This window comes from Colobus angolensis, unplaced genomic scaffold (genome assembly GCF_000951035.1).
Source record: "Colobus angolensis palliatus isolate OR3802 unplaced genomic scaffold, Cang.pa_1.0 Scaffold92, whole genome shotgun sequence".
In the NCBI taxonomy this organism is placed as follows: domain Eukaryota; kingdom Metazoa; phylum Chordata; class Mammalia; order Primates; family Cercopithecidae; genus Colobus; species Colobus angolensis.
Genome location: NW_012123154.1, coordinates 10375776 through 10394427, shown reverse-complemented (window position 1 = coordinate 10394427; position 18652 = coordinate 10375776). Strand labels below are relative to the sequence as shown.

Below are 18652 nucleotides of genomic sequence, written 5' to 3'. Positions count from 1 at the left end.
CCCTATCTTTTTCAAAAAAAAAAGGGTTTAAAAAAATGAACTTGGGCCAGGCGCAGTGGCTCACGCCTATAATCCTAGCACTTTGGTAGACTGAGGTGGGCAGATTGCTTGAACCCAGGAGTTCAAGACCACCCTGGGCAACATAGTGAGACCCTGGCCCTTTAAAATAAAAAATCAATTAAAAAAAGAAAAATGAAAAAATATATAGTTATTATAATAAATGACATATTTTCATAATCTAAAATGAGGTGAGGTATAAATGTAGAACACCTAAAGTCATTCTTTGTTTCTGTGGCCTTTTGAAATTTTGGAGTTTTAATTTTATTGTAGACATTTACAGTTTCTTGGAGGGTCACTGGAAATTCTGTTCCCCTTGGCATGGATATTTAAGCTCTGTAGCAAAGAAGAGTATGGGTGCAGATGAAGCCAAATGGTGGGAATTGTGGGGTGCAGCTCTTCTCATTGCTTTCATTTTCTAGTGAACCATCCACCAATAGTACTTCAAGGCCAGGGTCTAGCTGTGGGACCTTTGGTATTTGCAACCGTTGTCAGTTTGTTAAACTGAATGCAAACTAGCTAAACAAATACGTGTGGTTTCATTAATGTCTTTCACTACGAATAAAGAATAATAGAAATAACTCCGTATTTTAAATTAAGTAAATACATTTTGCAATATCACATTTGGAACTTAAAATTGTTTGGGGGAGATGTATTCTTATATATATGTGAATATATATACATTTTTTTTCTTTCTATGCCCAAAAGGTTCAGATTTTGCTTAAACTGTGGAGCAATGGTTTCAGTTTAGATGATGGAGAATTGAGACCTTACAATGAACCAACAAATGCTCAATTTCTGGAATCTGTTAAGAGAGGGTAAGATGTATTATTTGTATTCTATTTGTTACACAGAGTGGGACTTATTTTCTTAACAGACTATTAATTTTTAGTGCACTATGGGTTTTCAAGAAGTAGTTCCTGGAATATATTAAATAAGTGGTTGCTGGGGGTGTAGGTATTCTTAAGTTTTATAAAAGATATACTGCTATCTGTAAGTCACTGGTTCTTAACTTTGTGGGCCAGGGGCATTGGACATTGGCCCATTTTAAAATCTGAGGAAACTATGAACCCAGCTCCAAGAAGAAACATCTTAATGTGATAATCAGTGAATTAATTAGTATGTAGCTACCCACCCACTAAGCCACTGTCCTGCTTACTGTTGACAGGGTGACTCTGATTGCATGTATGCCTGAAATTCAGCAACTTATGTTAGAAATCTTTTAATGTGGCATTACTGCTGGCAGAAGATTTCAAAAGGTTAGTTTGAAGTTACAATTTGTGAAAGTGAACTCAGATATTCAGTGCTCTGACCCATCCAAAGAACATTGTAACTTACCAGCTCTTCTTGCTAAAGGAAGAGGAATCAAGTGATTTTGCTATGATGATAAAAGGTTTTCTGTGTTACGATTAAACTAGCTGAAAGTGGGGTTATTTCTAAGTAGATATACAACTAAAGACATAAAGTTGAACATAAACTGGGAAATTAAGTTGTAGGAAAGGATCAGAATTATACTGTATATAACCAGAGTTATATATACTGGATTATACTCCATAAAGGAATAGCAGGTGGAGCATTTCCAAATGTTGAAATATGTCCGGGATGAGTGGCTGACATGGAGTGGAGGTTAAATTCACTGGAGTTGAAGTAGTAGAGGAACGCTAAAGGAAAGATATTTTAGAAGACTAATTAGCATGAATTTTGAATTTAAATTTTATACAGATACTGTCAGGATACCAAACAAAGGCAACAAATGCCGTAAGAAGTATGCTGAAGTCATTGGGAAAGGTGGGAAGCTGTCCTAGGACGCACTATATGGGGGTGGCAAATACAGGATATAATGGTGTAAGTCAATGCTGTGGACTTGGAGACCTGCAGAATCACTGAGAAGAGCTGCGAGCAACTAGGTGGGGGAAGTTTTGATTGGCCAAGTGAAGACCAACATAACTATAGAAATTGATACTAATTTCAAGATAGTGGAAACAACATATTGAGAATGAATGTTCTATTAAATAGATAAAAACTAATTTATTGTTAAATGAAAATAAACCATAAACTTTGTAGGCTAATGTTTAAACAAATGTGGTATATTAAAAGAATTTTAAAATTTGAGCCATACCATATCTGCAAATATAAATTATGATCAGAAGAGTTTTAGAAAAGACTCCTTAAAGAAAATGAGTACTGTCAGGTAGTGGTTCTCAGCTATGTAAGACCCATTGTCTCCTTTTTATGAGAAATGTTTTGTAAAAGCATCTACACTATCCTCAAAGAACTCATAGATAATATAATCTATGTACATGATTTTCCAAAAGAAATTAATATTCTACCTTAAATATATTGAGGAAATAATTTATTGTGAAATGATACATGTTTTAATATATAAATGCCCTGATATGACCACACAGCACACGTAAGAAGCAGTTCGTTTGTACCTGTATGCAATCTAGCACTTCCCATGTAAATGTGACAGGTATAAAAACAGAAAAATGAAGTATATGAGGTTGTCAGCTTAATTACTGCAAGTAGCTTGCATTCAAGGACTTGGTAAAGGTCCAAACAAAACAAAGTACAGTGTTCCCTCACTTCACATGGTTGTTCATTCCTGGAGATTTCAAAGTATATTAATACAATAGCCTAAAAAATGTGTTTTGCTTGTATATGAGACAGAGTTAGGTTTTAGAATCAGACAGTATTATCCACGTGACTCCCTGGAGGGCACATAATGATTCTTTGGAACCCAAGACAAGTCTTTCTCACATAAGACAGATCTCCTGTTGCAGTGCATCTGACATCCCTACCTTGACACTGAGTGACAGCAGTGCTCTCAAATCACCCCATGATGTTTAGATGGTTTAGATGTTTTGTCCTCCCCAAATCTCATATTGAAATGTGATGTCCACTGTTGGGGGTGGGCCTGTGGGAGATGTTTGGATCATGGGGCGGATCCCTCACAAATGGCTTGGTGCCATCCCCATGGTAATGAATGAGTTCTTGTTCTGGCAGTTCAAGTGAGACCTGATTGTTTAAAAGAGCCTGGAACCTCCCTTTCTCTCTTGCTTCCATTCTTGCTGTGTCATACACCAGGTCCCCCTTTGCCTTCTACCATGATTGTAAGTTCCCTGAGGCTTCACCAGCAGCAGAATCTGGTACCGTGCTACTTATACAGCCTGCAGAACCATGAGCCAAAATAAACCTTTTTGCTTTATAAATTACCCAGCCTCAAGTATTCCTTCATAGCAGTACAAACAGACTAATACAGAAAATTGGTACCAAGGAGTAGGGCATTGTTCTAAATATACCTGAAGATGTGGAAGCATATTTGAAACTGGGTAATAGGCAGTGGTTGGAAGAGTTTGGATGTCCTTGAAGAAGACAGGAAGACAAAGGAAAATTTGGTACTTCTTAGAGACTTCTCAAGTGGTTGACTAAAGTATTGATAGAAATATGGGCAGTGAAGGCCAGGCTGATGAGTTCTCAGATAGAAATGAGGAAGCTGTTGGGAACTGGAGTAAAGGTCAGCCTTGTTATGCCCTAGCAAAGGACTTGTCTGCATTGTGTCCATACCCTAAGGCTTTGTGGAAGGTTAAACTTAAGAGTGATGATCTAGGATATCTAGTGGAAGAGATTTCTTTTTTTTTCTTTTTTTTTTTTTTTTTGAGACAGAGCCTAGCTCTGTCACCCAGGCTGGAGTGCAGTGACGCGATCTTGGCTCACTGCAACCTCCACCTCCCGGGTTCAAGCAATTCTATTGCCTCAGCCTCCCAAGTAGCTGGAATTACAGGTGCTCGCCACCACACCTGGCTCATTTTTGTATTTAGTAGAGATGGGTTTCACCATCTTGGCCAGGCTGATCTTGAACTCCTGACCTTGTGATCCACCCACCTTGGCCTCCCAAAGTGCTGGGATTACAGGCGTGAGCCACCATGCCCGGCCCTGGTGGAAGAAATTTCTAAGCAGCAGAACATTCAGGAGGCTTTTTGGCAGCTTCTAACAACCTGTGGTCAGACATAGGAGCAAATAAATGGCTTAAAGTTGGAACTCATATTTAAAAGAAAAGTAGAGCCAGTTGAAGTTTGGAAAATTCTCACCCTGGCTATGTAGTAGAGAAAGAAAAAGTGTTTTCAGGAGAAGAATACAAGCAGGCTGTGGAGCAACCACTTGATAGAGAGATTTATCTCTCTATCAGAGAGATAAATGAATAGAAGAGAGCCTAGCTTAGTGCTACTAACCAAGATGATGGGAAGAAAGCCTTGAAGGCGTTTCAGAGACCTTTAAGGCAGCCCCCCATCCCCCATCACAGGCCCAGGATCCTAGGAGAAAAGTGTGGTTTGGGAGGCCAAACCCAGGGCCCAGCTGCCCTGTGCAGCCTCTGGACACTGTTCCCGGCATCCCAGCTGCTGCAGCTCCAGCTGTAGCTCCAAAAGCCCCAGGTATAGCTTGGGCCTCCATTCACTCTGAAGGGCACAAGCCACTACTGTAAGCCTTGGTGGCTTCCACATGGGGTTAAGCCTACAGGCGCACAGAATGCACAAGTGAAAGAGGCATGGGAGGCTGCACCTAGATTTCAGAGGTCCATGCCAAAGGGAAATGTGAGGTTTTAGCCCCCAGAGTCCCCAGTGGCACACTGCCTAGTGGAACTGTTGGAAGGGAGGTGCCACTTTCCAGACCCAAGAATGGTGGAGCCACCATCAACCTGAGCCTGGAAAAGCCACAGGTACTCACCTCCAACCCATGAGAGAAGCCACAGGGCCAGAGCTGCCCAAAGCCTTGGAAACCCACCTCTTGCACCAATATGCCCTGTATGTGGCACATGGAGTCAAGGATTATTTTGGAGCTTTAAGATTTAATGTCTGCCTTGCCAGATTTCAGACTTGTGTGGGGCCTGTTGCCTCTCTCTTTTGGCAGATCTCTCTTTTGGCGTGGGAATGTTTACCCAATGCCTATACCACCATTCTATCTTAGAAGTAAATAGTTTATTTTTTATCTTACAGGATTGTGGGTAGAAAGAACATGGCTTGAATCTCAGATGAGATTTTGGACTTTGGAGTTAATGCTGGAACGAGTTAAGACTTTGGGGGACTATTGAGAAGGGATGGTTGTATTTTGTGATGTGAGAAGGACATGAAATTTGGGGGACCAGTGGTGTAATGATATGGTTTGGATGTTTTGTACCCTCCAAATCTCATGTTGAAGTGTGACCTCCACTCTTGAGGTGGGGCTGGTGGGAGATTTTGGATCATGAAGGCAGATCCCTCATGAATGGCTTGCTGCCATCCCTGTGGTAATGAGTTCCCACCCCGGTAGTTCACTCAAGAGCTGGTTAATAGCCAGGAACCTCCATCTCTCTCTTGCTTCTGCTCTTGCCGTGTGATGTGCTGTGATTGTAAGTTTTTTGCCTTCCACTGTGATTGTAAGTTTCCTGAGGTCTCACAAGAAGCAGATTCTGGTACCATGTTTTCTTTTACAGCCTGTAGAACCATGAGCCAAAGTAAACCTCTTTGCTTTATAAATTACCCAGCCTCGGGTATTTCCTTATAGCAATGCAAATGGACTAATACACCCAACAAGCAAAAACACCCGTATCAATTTTCAGAACTTTCTCCAAGGAGTTTATTAATAAATATCCACATTACCTTTTTATCCTCATAGGAATTTTCTGGTGCTGATTTACCTGTAAATTGCTGTCTTAAAATTTAACTTTCTAAATGCCAGAAGCTCTCCAAAATAATTATGACAACTAAAGCATCCCTGTGTTGAGAACCAGTAAGGAGTAATGTGAAGTGACCTTTAAAAAGATCTACAAGGACTAATCAGTCATCATGGAAATTTTTGTGTTATAATTTAAGCAAAAAATTCTGTTTTCCAGTGTAGCTCATGAAATAATTACAGTAATCTCAACAGTGTAGTTTAATTCTTGAAAAACTTAATGATAACTTTTTTTCCCCCTTTTTAAAAGAGAGATTCCCCTGGAGCTTCAACGCCTTGTTCATGGTGGCCAAGTGAATTTGGATATGGAGGATCATCAAGATCAAGAATACATAAAACCTAGATTGAGGTTCAAGGCTTTTAGTGGAGAAGGGCAAAAACTTGGAAGGTAAAAAATCCTAAATGAGAAAAATACCTTTGTTGAACATGAATTTTTCTTTGAGAATAAGAAAAGCAAAATGACCTATGAAGTAAAAACAAAAATATGAACCATGCACATTAGATATATAAATCTGTTAATAGTATTATTATACCATTATATCATTATGATATTAATTGTGATATTAATACTATAATTAATATTAATACTTAGATTACGGTTACCATGTTCCTGGCCCTCTAAGCCCTATACATGTGTTATCTCAGTTAATCTTTACAACTCTTTGATGTTATTACTTCATTTTGTAGATGCAGTAATTTGCCCAAGATTATTGAGCTAAGAAATGACTAGCTTGTGGGATTCAAACCCAGGCACCCTGACTCCAGAGTTTGTGTTTTTCACCACTATATTAATATGCCTCTTTCAGATTACCTGGTTTCAAAGGAGAGAATTGTAAAGGGTTGTTGATGAGATAAAATGGTGGATACCTTACATCACAACTTAAGCATGCATGTCTGCCATGAGTAGTGACCAAGCTCTTGCAGCAGGGGCAATGTGCTTAGCTTTGTGATTTTCAATAGTTTTTAAACAGCCAAACTCTTTTTTCAAGTCATGGAAGCCCAATATGTAAAATCTGAGCTCCTCTAATTGTTGGTGAAGGAAGGCATTGTGTCTGAGACATTTCCAAAGAACCTTAGGACTGAAGAGCACAATTTAAAAACCAACGCACATGGCAGAATGTGTGAGTGGTTTCCTTTATAGTAGCCATGGCTTAATGTAATCTTAGAAATTGTAGAATATGTTGGTAAAAGTTACCCTCTACTTGTCCACATATTGTTGCAGGTAATGTGGAATTGCCGCATTGGCGATGTTTCCGGTGTATGCTTTGGTGCATCCTTTGCTTCTCTTCATGTGATTCTTTCCCTTCCAAGCCCCGTTCAGTTGCCTGATGCACACTGGTTGTCTATTCTCTCCTCATATTTCAAGATAGGAAAGAATTCAATATTGCTTCTTTATACTTTGCTATCTCTAGTCTCCCTTTCTGTGTTCTCTTCTCCTGATAGAGACTGGTGCTGGGGACATAAAGGAAATACAGGAATTTATGTTGACCTGTTTTTCTTAGGACACAAACTCTTCAATTTTCATTCACAGGTTTACTTGGAAATTTTCTCCCTCGTCTCTCTTTCCTGCCAACACATGTCATGTTTTTTTTTTTTTTTTTTTTGAGATAGGGTCTTGCTCTGTTGCCCAGACTGGTGTACAGTGGTGCAGTCATAGTTCACTGCAGACTTGACCTCCTGGGCTCAAGCAAGCTTCCTACCCCACTCTCCTGACTAGCTGGGACTATAGGCACTGCTGAGCCCAGCTAATTTTTTTTCATTTTTAGATTTTGTAGAGACACGTGTCTTACAGTTTGCCGAGGCTGGTCTTGAATTCCTGGCCTCAAGCTGTTCTTCTGCTTTGGCCTGCCAAAGTGCCTGGGTTACAGGCATGAGCCACTGTGCCTGGCCAGGCTTCTCTCGAATTGTATAATACTATGTTTTTACTCCTCTTGTTGTGATCAACATATATATATTTTTTTTTTAAATTTTCTAGCACTTCCCATTTTTATTTGATATTTATTGAGATTATGATTTTTAATTAGAATGTGGATAAAATGCCTAGTCATCTCTTTGCTATATACATATTCCTTCTCTGTTATTTAAATGTATGACTAAGAATTAATGTTAGACTGCACATCCTTGTTGGTAGACCTACAGTTAATCTAGACTTGGAATTGAAGAAGGTAGCATAAAGGGAAGGCAACTGAGAAGAGCCAGTGATTATTAAACTCATGAAAATAAGGATATTATCTGATGATAGTATCTCACAAAGGCCAGTCATTTTCCTTATAAAGCAAATAGAGAAAATAACAGAAAAGAAAGGAGAAACTGATGGAAGAAAGTGACAGAGATCAGTGGTAATAATGCCATGTTGATTTACTAGCCATATTGATCAAGATTTTGATTACAGAAAACAGAATCTACTTGCCAGTAGTAATAGATTTCTTACAGGATCTTGTGTAGTTTATAGAATATCTGGAAGAGACAAGCAAACCAAGCTTTCCTTAGCCAGGAGAAACAAACACCATAGAAGAGTGTTCCAGAGAAAATACCTATGTCCCCCAGTCAGGTGCTCCGTGCCTATGAAACTAGGGACTAGATACTAGAACATTCCATCATAGAAGAAATAAATGCTTCCATCACCTTAGTAACCAGAAGAGCTACAGACTTTCCACTTTGCAGTGCTTACTTCCACCAAACAAGTATATGTTTGTTTGCTTGGTGGAAGGGTAGAATCATGAAATCCTAGCTGCCAGAGAGTCTGAGAGATGTAATCTTTAGAATTTTCAGCTTCTAATAGAAGGAGATAGCATGATGATGTGAGCCTATGTGTACACAAACCCAAATGTCGAATAAGCAAATATATTCTAAAGTGAAGAATTACATAGAACATTTTATATTAAAGATTTACATTAAGAAATATATTAAAAGTTCAATAGTTAACCTTCATTTAGAAAGTAACTTTCTAAAAGGGCTTGGTTCTCAAGAGTTCAAGACAATTATTTACTGAGCAGGAAATAAAAAGAAGCAAGTAAAACAGAAATGAAAATAATCTATTGTCTTCCATAGATGGCAGTCTGATTACACACAGAATGTTACATAGATGGAAACTAGATCTTTTTATGTGATATACAATTATGGTGCAAACCAAAATGCCATAAAAATATTACATAGTACCCTCACATAATAGAAGAAGGCAAACCATAGATGTAAAACTGCAAATTTGCAATGGTAGGACAGACTGTATTATTGAATAAAAGTTAGCTTGGTGAGCTAGAGTAGTGCCTAACAAGTAAAAGACCTACAAAATCACGGAGTCATTTTTAATAGGGAAGGACTAGTAAGTAGGCATTCTTGGTAGGCTTTTGAGCTGGCGTGTATAATGATAAAAATCATGATTTGAAGCAGATCTTTCTGCAGAACAGTCACTGCCTGTTTGTCCTACTGTTCTCTTCAAAAGATTTTGCTTAACACTCTCACTCACCTGGGATTTGTCTTCATCTGGGGCCCTAGACGCTGAGGGCTCTCTTCTCTAAAACTTCAAAGCCTTTCCTATCCCAGCGCTTCAACAGCTGTGGCCTGACTGAAGCCTGACTGGGTTGTCAGCCCGTGCGGCTCAGTACCTCTGGGGACAGTCTCAGCTGTGCTGAGCAGGCAGTGCTGTACCTCGCCAGTCTCACAGGCCTGAGCTGCTTTCCTAAACCCCCTCCTTGACCCCTGCCGCTCACTCTCAGCAAATCTCTTTGCTTCCAGCTTCATTGAGAAAATAGAACCTGACAGGAATTCACATTCTTATGGTGTTCCCCTCCAACTTTCAAGCTTATTAATGATCATTTCCATTCTCCTCTCCCTCCATAAGTTTGAAGAAGAGGGTGTTTCTCCTCCTGTCTGAGGGAATTACAACCTACATCCTTTCCTGCCATTTGCCTGGAAACCTTGTTGTACCAATTAATTTCTCTTTTCTTTCTTAAAAAATTTTCTTTTTAATGTAAAAGTTTTACTATGGCTTGATCAATTGAATGATACAGAGAAAGGTTTAAATAGCAAACAGATGTGATTTTGACAGCTAAATATTAGAATTAACATAACTTGCCTGGGCACAGTGGCTCACACCCATAATCCCAGCACTTTGGGATGCCGAGGCGGGCAGATGACTTGAGATCAGGAATTCAAGACCAGCCTGGCCAACATGGCAAAACCCCATCTCTACTAAAAATACAAAAAAAAAAAAATTAGCCACATGTGGTGACAGGCACCTGTAATCCCAGCTACTTGGAAGGCTGAGGCAGAAGAATCATTTGGAACTCAGGAGGCAGAGGTTGCAGTGAGCTGAAATCACACAACTGCACTCCAGCCTGGGCAACAGAGCAACACTGCATCTCAGAAAAATAAAAATAAAGTAAAATAAATTAACATTACTTTTTAGGCTGGTTTTTTAATACCACACTACCAGCTTGTCCAGCTATCTATCTGTGTGGTTCTGAGCATGTCTTTTAGTCTCTCTGTAACTCAGTTTCTTTTGGATAAAATGATATGGTTGGCCTAAATTATGTTGAAAGTCCATCCATTGCAGTTCTCAAATGTTATTATTCCGTATGCAATAGTTTCATTGTGACGTACACACATTTTCTTACCTAGCTTCCCCATCCTGTATTTTCTGTTTTGAGAAAAAGCATACCTGGTCAGAATCTGCCTTAAACAGAAAGCAGTAGATTACAAAAACAACAGGGAGGCAACTTGACATGTGGAAAGAGCCCAAGATAAACCTCAACTCTCTCACTTACCAATAGGAATATTGGGGGTAACTTTTTTTCTCCCCAGAGTTGTTGTTAGGATAATTATAATGCTAATAGCCAACTTTTAGTAGTGCCAACTATATAAAAGCACCATTTGAAGTCCTTATGTGTCCTCATTAATTTCATCTTTACGACACTGCTGCTGTTGTCTCTCAGGCACAATAAGGGTAAGTGACTTGCCTGGTGTCACAGAATAAGTGCAGAGTTGGTACTGAAACCAGGTAATCCAGCTCTGGGAACCATGCTGTTAACACTGCTTTCCAGGCTGATGTAAATGAAATAATGTATGTGGCAGATGTGGTAATGGTGGTAGTGACGATGATAATGTGTATACCCGGTTATCAGTGAGGCAGAGGTAAAGAGGTCCTTTGCATTCAGTGTCTCGTGTCTTTTCTCTTGTATTTTCATCCTCCTCGTGTAAGGGACACTGGACTGTTGGCCCTCAATTCCAAATTAAAAAGAAATTCCTTAATATCTGATCATTAATTGTAAGTCATTATTTTAACCTTTTGTATATTTTTATGTATCCTCAAATCAGTTCTAAAATTAGCCTCAGGAAATAGCTAAAGAAAGTGTCAGCAGTTAGTACCAGGTAATTTTACCACTTTACTGTGTACTCTTGAAAGAGAAACTTTTTGAATGGGAGTAAGAGTCATGATGATTTAGATTGGACTAAAGCCCAAATGCTCATAGAACTTTTGTACGAGTAACATGTAGATACATGTGTGTCTTTCTTCCAGAAGAAAATAATTTATAGGAAACCATCTAAATCTCAGTGTTCAAAAGAAAAAACTTGAAGGTTATCAAAAATCCCTTAAGATGACTGAGAAAATTGGGCTAAATTTCTTTTAATTATTTAACCAAAAGAGCACTCCTCTATTTTTGACATTCACTTTCGATATATACTGGCTGATCATCCTGCTCATGTTAGAAGGGCTAAGACAGCAATGCTAGGGTCACTAGTAACCAAGTTCAAATGGTAAGATGTTCTGTCAGGCTTCATTATGAATTTATTGTTGTGTAGTAACATTTTATTCCTCACTAGTACTTAGAAGTTATTTCTGTTTCGCAAAGCAGTGCTTGAATCAGATGTGTTTAAGTAATATTAGCTAAGTTTAAATTAAGTGAATTTAGTGCTGATCATATGTACACAATAGCTGGCACCTGTTGAAACACTGTGTTCTAGGCACAATATTAAGGACTTACTGGTATAATATACCTTCATAACATAGTATTATTCCCTCATTTTATAAATGATAGAACTGGGATTCAAAATGATTGATGTACTTACTCAACTTCACACAATTGACATAGCTGGGATGTGAAACCATGTCTGTCTGTGCTCTTAGTCATTCTTTGACACTAACTCAGAGTTGCTTATACTTCTCAGTAAAACTGGTTTGCTAAATGTGATGAAATTGCAAACAGTTAAATGAGGAAAGGATACAAAGTTAAGCTTTTAAGAGAGATTAGATAAACCAAATAAGAATCATAGGATCCAAAATAACTTTAACATAATGAAAGAGGTTGAAAGAAGTATAGGAGACTCAAATGAAGCCATATTCTAAGTGTTTATCTGCCTTCTCCAGTTTGTCACATTTTACATACTCAAATTTGTGTTCTAATTTCTTTGATTCTTCTTTTTTAGCCTTACACCTGAAATAGTCAGTACACCTTCCTCTCCAGAAGAGGAGGATAAATCAATACTTAATGCAGTTGTTCTTATTGATGATTCAGTGCCAACAACAAAAATTCAGATCAGGTTGGCAGATGGGAGTCGTTTGATACAAAGATTCAATAGTACACACAGGTAAGCTTCTTTACCAACAGTGTCCTGTTTGCTGTTCTGTACACTGGGTTACTTATCTAAGTAAAACTGTATGTGACATGAGTAATGAAGAATATGATATTCTTTAGGTTTACTTTTGAAGTAACTTTTTGACAGAAGAAACGTTCTTAAAAGGACAATAGCTGTGTATAAGAAATGAAACATATGGTATTTAAACAGTCTCTCTAAACTATCCAAATACTAATGTGATCTCAGATATCATACAAAAATAAATTAAGAACTACAGTTTTACGTTGTTACTAAAACTATATGAAGTAGAATCAGATTTAATTTAACATAGTAAAACCTTTGGGGACTTCATTCATTTAAAAATTTGTGATAATGTTGATTGGGATTTTCTGTATAGCAAATACTTCATAATATAAATGTATATTGCAAATCAAGTTTAATTGTACTATTTTCAAGAACTTGAGATAGTGTTAAATTTTTCTTTAATATTGATTTGTACATCAACATTTGATTTGTCCGTTGAAGTAAGACCCTAACAGGTATATTTATGATTTCGGTTGAATTACTGGGTTGATGTGAGAGTAATTTTTTAAAATTAGGCCTACGACAACACATTTCATAGTTTTAAACTCACCTTGCCACAGGCCAATCATAGTTACCTTTTTCAGGTCATATGCTGCTAACATATTTTATACTCTGAAAAAAGTAGGACCTGTACTTTTTTTTTTTTTTTTTTTTTGGGGAGGCAGAATCTTACTCTGTCTCCCAGGCTGGAGCGCAGTGGTGGGATCTCAGCACACTACAAACTCCGCCTTCCAGATTCAAGCAATTCTCATACCTTAACCTCCTAAGTAGCTGGGATTACAGGCAGCCACCACCATGCCCAGCTAATTTTTTCTGGTTTTAGTAGAGACAGGGTTTTCACCATGTTAGCCAGGCTAGTCTCGAACTCCTGGCCTCAAGTGATCTGCCCACGTCAGCCTCCCAAAGTGCTGGAATTACAGGTGTGAGCCATCGTGCCCAGCCGGACCTGCACTTTTAAAATAACATTAGTACATTTACTTTATGCATAACTTACCTGAAGATTGTTTCCATTTTACAGGAAAAGTAAATGTTAAGTACACACTAAAGTTACTTTACATTTTAACTGAAGCCTAAGATAAATCCTTCAATTGAAATATTATACATTAAAGAAAGTTACACCTTTATATAAAGATTAAAATTTTGTGATTTTTATTATGATTCAATTTTAAGTTTACATGAAAATATGGTTTTTTATATTACAAATTATTTTTATCTCATTTCTTCAGGATCCTGGATGTCCGGAACTTTATTGTACAGTCTCGTCCTGAATTTGCAGCTCTTGACTTTATTCTTGTGACTTCATTTCCGAATAAAGAGCTAACAGATGAAAGCCTGACACTGCTAGAAGCAGATATTCTTAACACTGTGTTACTCCAGCAACTAAAATAATATTGTTCCTGTCCATGCAGTAGCATGTGGGAATAGGTGATGTGCCATATTAATAAGAACAATACTTCCAGCACTAAAAACAACCAAATTATTTTTATTATTTTTACAGATAGATTTTGGTTTTATTGTTATTCTGTCTTCCAACCTGAATATAGACAAATTTGGATTAGGAATAGACCTTGAGATAAGTATGCTTGAGTTTTTAGTTGAAGGACTGGCTTATGTTGATAGTTTTTGGATTTCTAGGCAAATCAGTTTGTTACATGCTTAGTGTTAATGTAACATTTGTTTGCAGAAAAAAAAAAATGAACAAAGCCCCTTTTTGATAAATGCGTTTGGTAAAATTTGCACTAAAGTTTCTTGATGCAGCATTAACCAACAGCCATTAAGAAATCTTTTGATCAAATAACGTTGAAAATTTGTCTGTAATATATACTGAAACGTGTCTATTTTGATTTTGAAATTGTTTGATCATACAATAATTATTTCTCCTATTAAGATTTTACACATCCTTTTTACTTACTGATTTAGATATATTACTAGTATCAGAAACTACAGTTTTGCCTTGTATTTTACAGAATTATGACTGTTGTGAACTTAAACAGAAACACATAAAAGGTCAGCAATTCTTTTTTTTGTTTTGTTTTTTGAGGTGGAGTTTTGCTCTCGTTGCCCAGGCTGGAGTGCAATGGCATGATCTCCACTCACCACAACCTCCACCTACCAGGTTTAAAAGATTCTCCTGCCTCAGCCTTCCGAGTAGCTGGGATTACAGGCATGCGCCACCATGCCTGGCTAATTTTTGTATTTTTAGTAGAGACAGGATTTCTCCATGTTGGTCAGGCTGGTCTCAAACTGCCAACCTCAGGTGATATACACATCTCAGCCTCCCAAAGTGCTGGGATTACAGGCATGAGCCACCACGCCCAGCCTAAATGTCAGCAATTCTTAAGAAGATATGGTAAACAGCAACAACATTTTAAAATCAAGTAATTACAGTTCCTCCCAGAGCTTGCCTTGATCACATTCATTTGTTCATTCAACACATTTTTCTAGGAAACTCACTGTATACACTAAATACTATTCTATGTGCTCAACCTAGAATGTCTTCTCCAGAACAAGACTAGTGTAGAAATATAGGAATGTAAATTCTGTCATACAAACTAGATCTAAAGAATTACCAGCATAAATGTTTACATTTCTGCTGAAGCCAGAAGCTTCTCCTTCTTCCCAGACACCATTTCGTCCTTAGTTATCACTCCTGGTTAGTTTTTCATTGCCACCATAACAAGTTACAAAATGTGGCTTCAAATAGCACAAATTTATCATCTTAACAATTCTTTAGGTTAGGAGTCCAAATGGGTTTCACGGTGCTGAGATCCATTTGTTGGCAGGGTTGCATTCCTTTAGGAGGCTCTATAGGAGAATCATTTCCTTGTCGTTCCACCTTCTAGAGGACATCTGCATTCCTTGGCTTGTGGCCTCCTTCCATCTTAAAAACCAGCACTGTTTCATCTCTATGACCCTTCTGTTATCACATCTCTCTGACACCAGCCTGGAGAGATTCTCTGCAGGACTCATTATTAAATTAGGCCCACTGGATAATCTAGGCTTATCTCCTCATCTTGAAATCCATAGTAACCTTAATTACATCTGCAAAATCTCTTTTACCATCTAAAGTTACATATAGGTTTGGAGATTAGGACATTAACATTTTATGTAGAACATTATTCTTGAGTACTACAGTTCGCCCTCGTCCCCAGCTCCACCTCTGTGTTAAAGATTCAGATTTATGACAAATTTACCTCACTCGTAGGTGCTCAAAAGTCACAAACCATTATTACAGCATCAACTCTAAATCCAAAATCTTACCTGAGTCTCATCAACTCAAAAGTCTCAAATCTCACATTAAAGCCATCTAAGTTTGAGAGGATCGGGGTGTGATTTCTGGGGCATAATTCCTCTCCATCTGTGCACTTGTGAACCTAGAAAACAAGTTTTCTGCTCCCAAGTATGCTGGCATGACAGGCGTACAGTAACAGTTATACACGTTCCTGTTCAAAAAGCAGAAATTGGGATGAATAAAGGAGCCATGAGCACCAATCAATTTACAAAACCAGCCAGACACCCTCTAAGTTTCAAGGTCTGGGAGTAATCTTCAGCTCACTGCTCAGTTCTCTGGGCTTGTGACTGTCTCAGAGTCATCTTTTTCACAAAAGGTAGCACTCTCGTTTGCAACTGTGTATCAGCTTCTCAGTTTCTTTTATATTCTCTAAAGCTTTCTGTTAAAAATGGTGGTGCTTCTACTGCTATAACGTTGTCAAACTTGTGGGTCTCTTACATATGTCATGGGTATGCACTCATTTAGATAGGAGGCTCCTCACATATCTTTCCTGGAAAATCCTGTCTCTATTTTTGGCTTTTTGTGAAATAGCTAAGAGGATCTATGATTCACACTCTTAATGTCTTCAAAGAGCCTTTTGTGTGACCTGATACTCAGACCTTTTGATGTTTCTGAAGTATTAGCAAAAGGTTATACAGCCATACCCTCATCACTTTCTCTAGAGAAGACTGACCTAAATCTCTTAGTTTTAGTGGCTTTTGCCATTTGAACAGGCCACGAATTTCCCAAATCATCAAGTCCTGGTTTCTTTATATTTAACATTCTTCCCTTAATTTATCTACCTCCTTCCACATTTTACTATAATCAGCAAGAAGACAGCAGGCTGTACCTTCCACAGCTTGCTTGGAAATATCTTTGGCTAAATACTGAAGTCATCACTTAAAAGTTCTGCTTTACACGTAACTGCAGGACACAATTCAGCTTAGCTTTTTGCCGCTATGTAATGACCCCTTTTCTCCAGTTTTCCAATAACATATTCCTCATTTTCTACCAACAGTCTATTCATGATGATTTAGATACTGTATGGAAATCGAGGTATTGTCTATTATACTCCTTTCTTCCTTCAAGGCCACCCTAGCATTAACATTCCACATTTCTACTAACAGTCTGTTTAAGGCAATTTAGCTTCTTTCTGGCATGCTTCTCAGAATTCTTCCAGCCTCTACCTACTGCCCAATTCCAGAGCCACTTTTCCATTTTTAGGTATTTGTTACAGCAGCACCCCAAGTACCTAAAAAAGTCTTTTATGCCTGCTTCACTGCCAGATGACTTGAATATGCTACTAGATTTGGAATTCACCTTTCCAGGGTCACTGCTTATTTCAAAGAGGTGAATTTACCTGTGCTAGGGTTTTCATACTGGGAGTGCTACCAGAACTACCACAGGATGAAAGTGGTGAGCCCACCACTGCAGAGATGTTTTCTCAGTGCCATAATTGAGAGGAATTCTTCTCTAAATAAGCTCTACTCTTTTCACTCATTGAAAACAACTTGGATAATGTATAACAGCCAGCCCCGTTTCAAAAAGATTACCAGGGGTAAAACAACTTTTTCATGGGTCAAAATCATCTTCCGAAGAAAATGATTTCTTAAAACAATTGAACATTGTAAATCAAAGAGCATTGTCCTGTTTTGGATTAACAAAACAGGAAAAATAACTAAACCTTGTAAAATTATTTGAAGTGTTCTTGTTTTTATCAGTTGAGTGCCTATAGATGCACATACAAAAACAACTGCCATTTTTGTATATAATAGTCTTCCAAAATAGAGATTTACGTTAGGAGAGAATTAAACATCCAGGAGGGATGAACAGTATTTCATGTGTGCTATGTAGTGTTTTGCTTCATTGAGAGTCATTTTCATGAATTATTTTTACTACTGCAGTCATCTTAAATTTATAATCATCTCAAAAAAGATGTCACAACAGACAACCATGTGTGAGGTCATTTTGCATGATGTATGTAATCAGAAAGTTTGAAATGTCTGCTTACTAATAAAGAGTGTTTTCACTGAAACTCATTGGAAAGATTTTTCAAATTTTCTTTGATTTGTAGTTTTGAGTGGCTGAATAGATTGTTTTAACATGAATAACATTTTCTGTGGTTTAATTTCCCTTGGTGCACCTTTTTCAGGGACAGAGAAGGAACTGGTGAATTTCCTGTTTCTGTTTCTGTTTTTATTCTACAAATAAAAAGGCTCAGCTGCTTCTTTTTTGCCACAATGAATTTCTGAAAACCTTGTCACCACTGTGAAAGGAAGGTACATCTTGGGACGCCAGAATCACTCAGCTAAAGGGAAAAGTCAAGCTGGGAACTGCTTAGCGCACACCTGCCTCCTATTCATTCTGTTCAGTTATCCCTTTGCTCACTGAGATACGGGCCTGATTACCTCCTTTGGAAAGGCTAATCAGAAACTCAAAAGAATGCAACCGTTTGTCTCTTATCTACCTATGCCCTGGAAGCCCTCTCCCACACTTCGAGTTGTCCTGCCTCTCCATGTTGATCCAGTGTTCGCCTTACATGTATTAATTGATGTCTCATATCTCCCTAAAATGTCTAAAACCAAGCTGTGCCCCGACCACCTTGGGCTCATGTCATCAGGACCTGCTGAGGCTGTGTCACACTTGCACATCCTTAACCTTGGCAAAAGAAACTTCCTAAATTGAGACCTGTCTCAGGTATTTGGGGTTCATGCAACGTATATTGTTAAAAAGTGCATCACGTTGAAGCGGCCTTGTCTGGGGTTACACCCGAGGTTCGTTGTCTCACAGCCACAGAGATTAAAGATGCGGACACACAGAGTGAGGTTAAGAGCTGAAGTTTAATAGGCGAAAGTAAGAGCTCTCTGCTACCAAGAGGGGTCCTGGAAAAACTGGTTGCTGATCCGCAGTGAAATGCAGGGGGTTTTATAAATGAGCTAGTGGGGAGGTAGTGTC

General features: G+C 38.3%; 1 protein-coding gene across 1 annotated transcript in view; it reads left to right on the top strand.

Annotated features, from left to right (window-relative positions):
• UBXN2B (UBX domain protein 2B) overlaps window positions 1-17734 on the top strand; it is a 39921-nt gene extending 22187 nt beyond the window's left edge. The window contains exons 5-8 of the mRNA XM_011931958.1: window positions 766-875; window positions 6017-6154; window positions 12193-12354; window positions 13653-17734. Coding sequence (XP_011787348.1) covers window positions 766-875; window positions 6017-6154; window positions 12193-12354; window positions 13653-13815 — 573 coding nt within the window. The 3' untranslated portion in view covers window positions 13816-17734. The remainder of the gene's footprint in view (window positions 1-765; window positions 876-6016; window positions 6155-12192; window positions 12355-13652) is intronic.
• The last annotated feature ends 918 nt before the right edge of the window (window positions 17735-18652 follow it).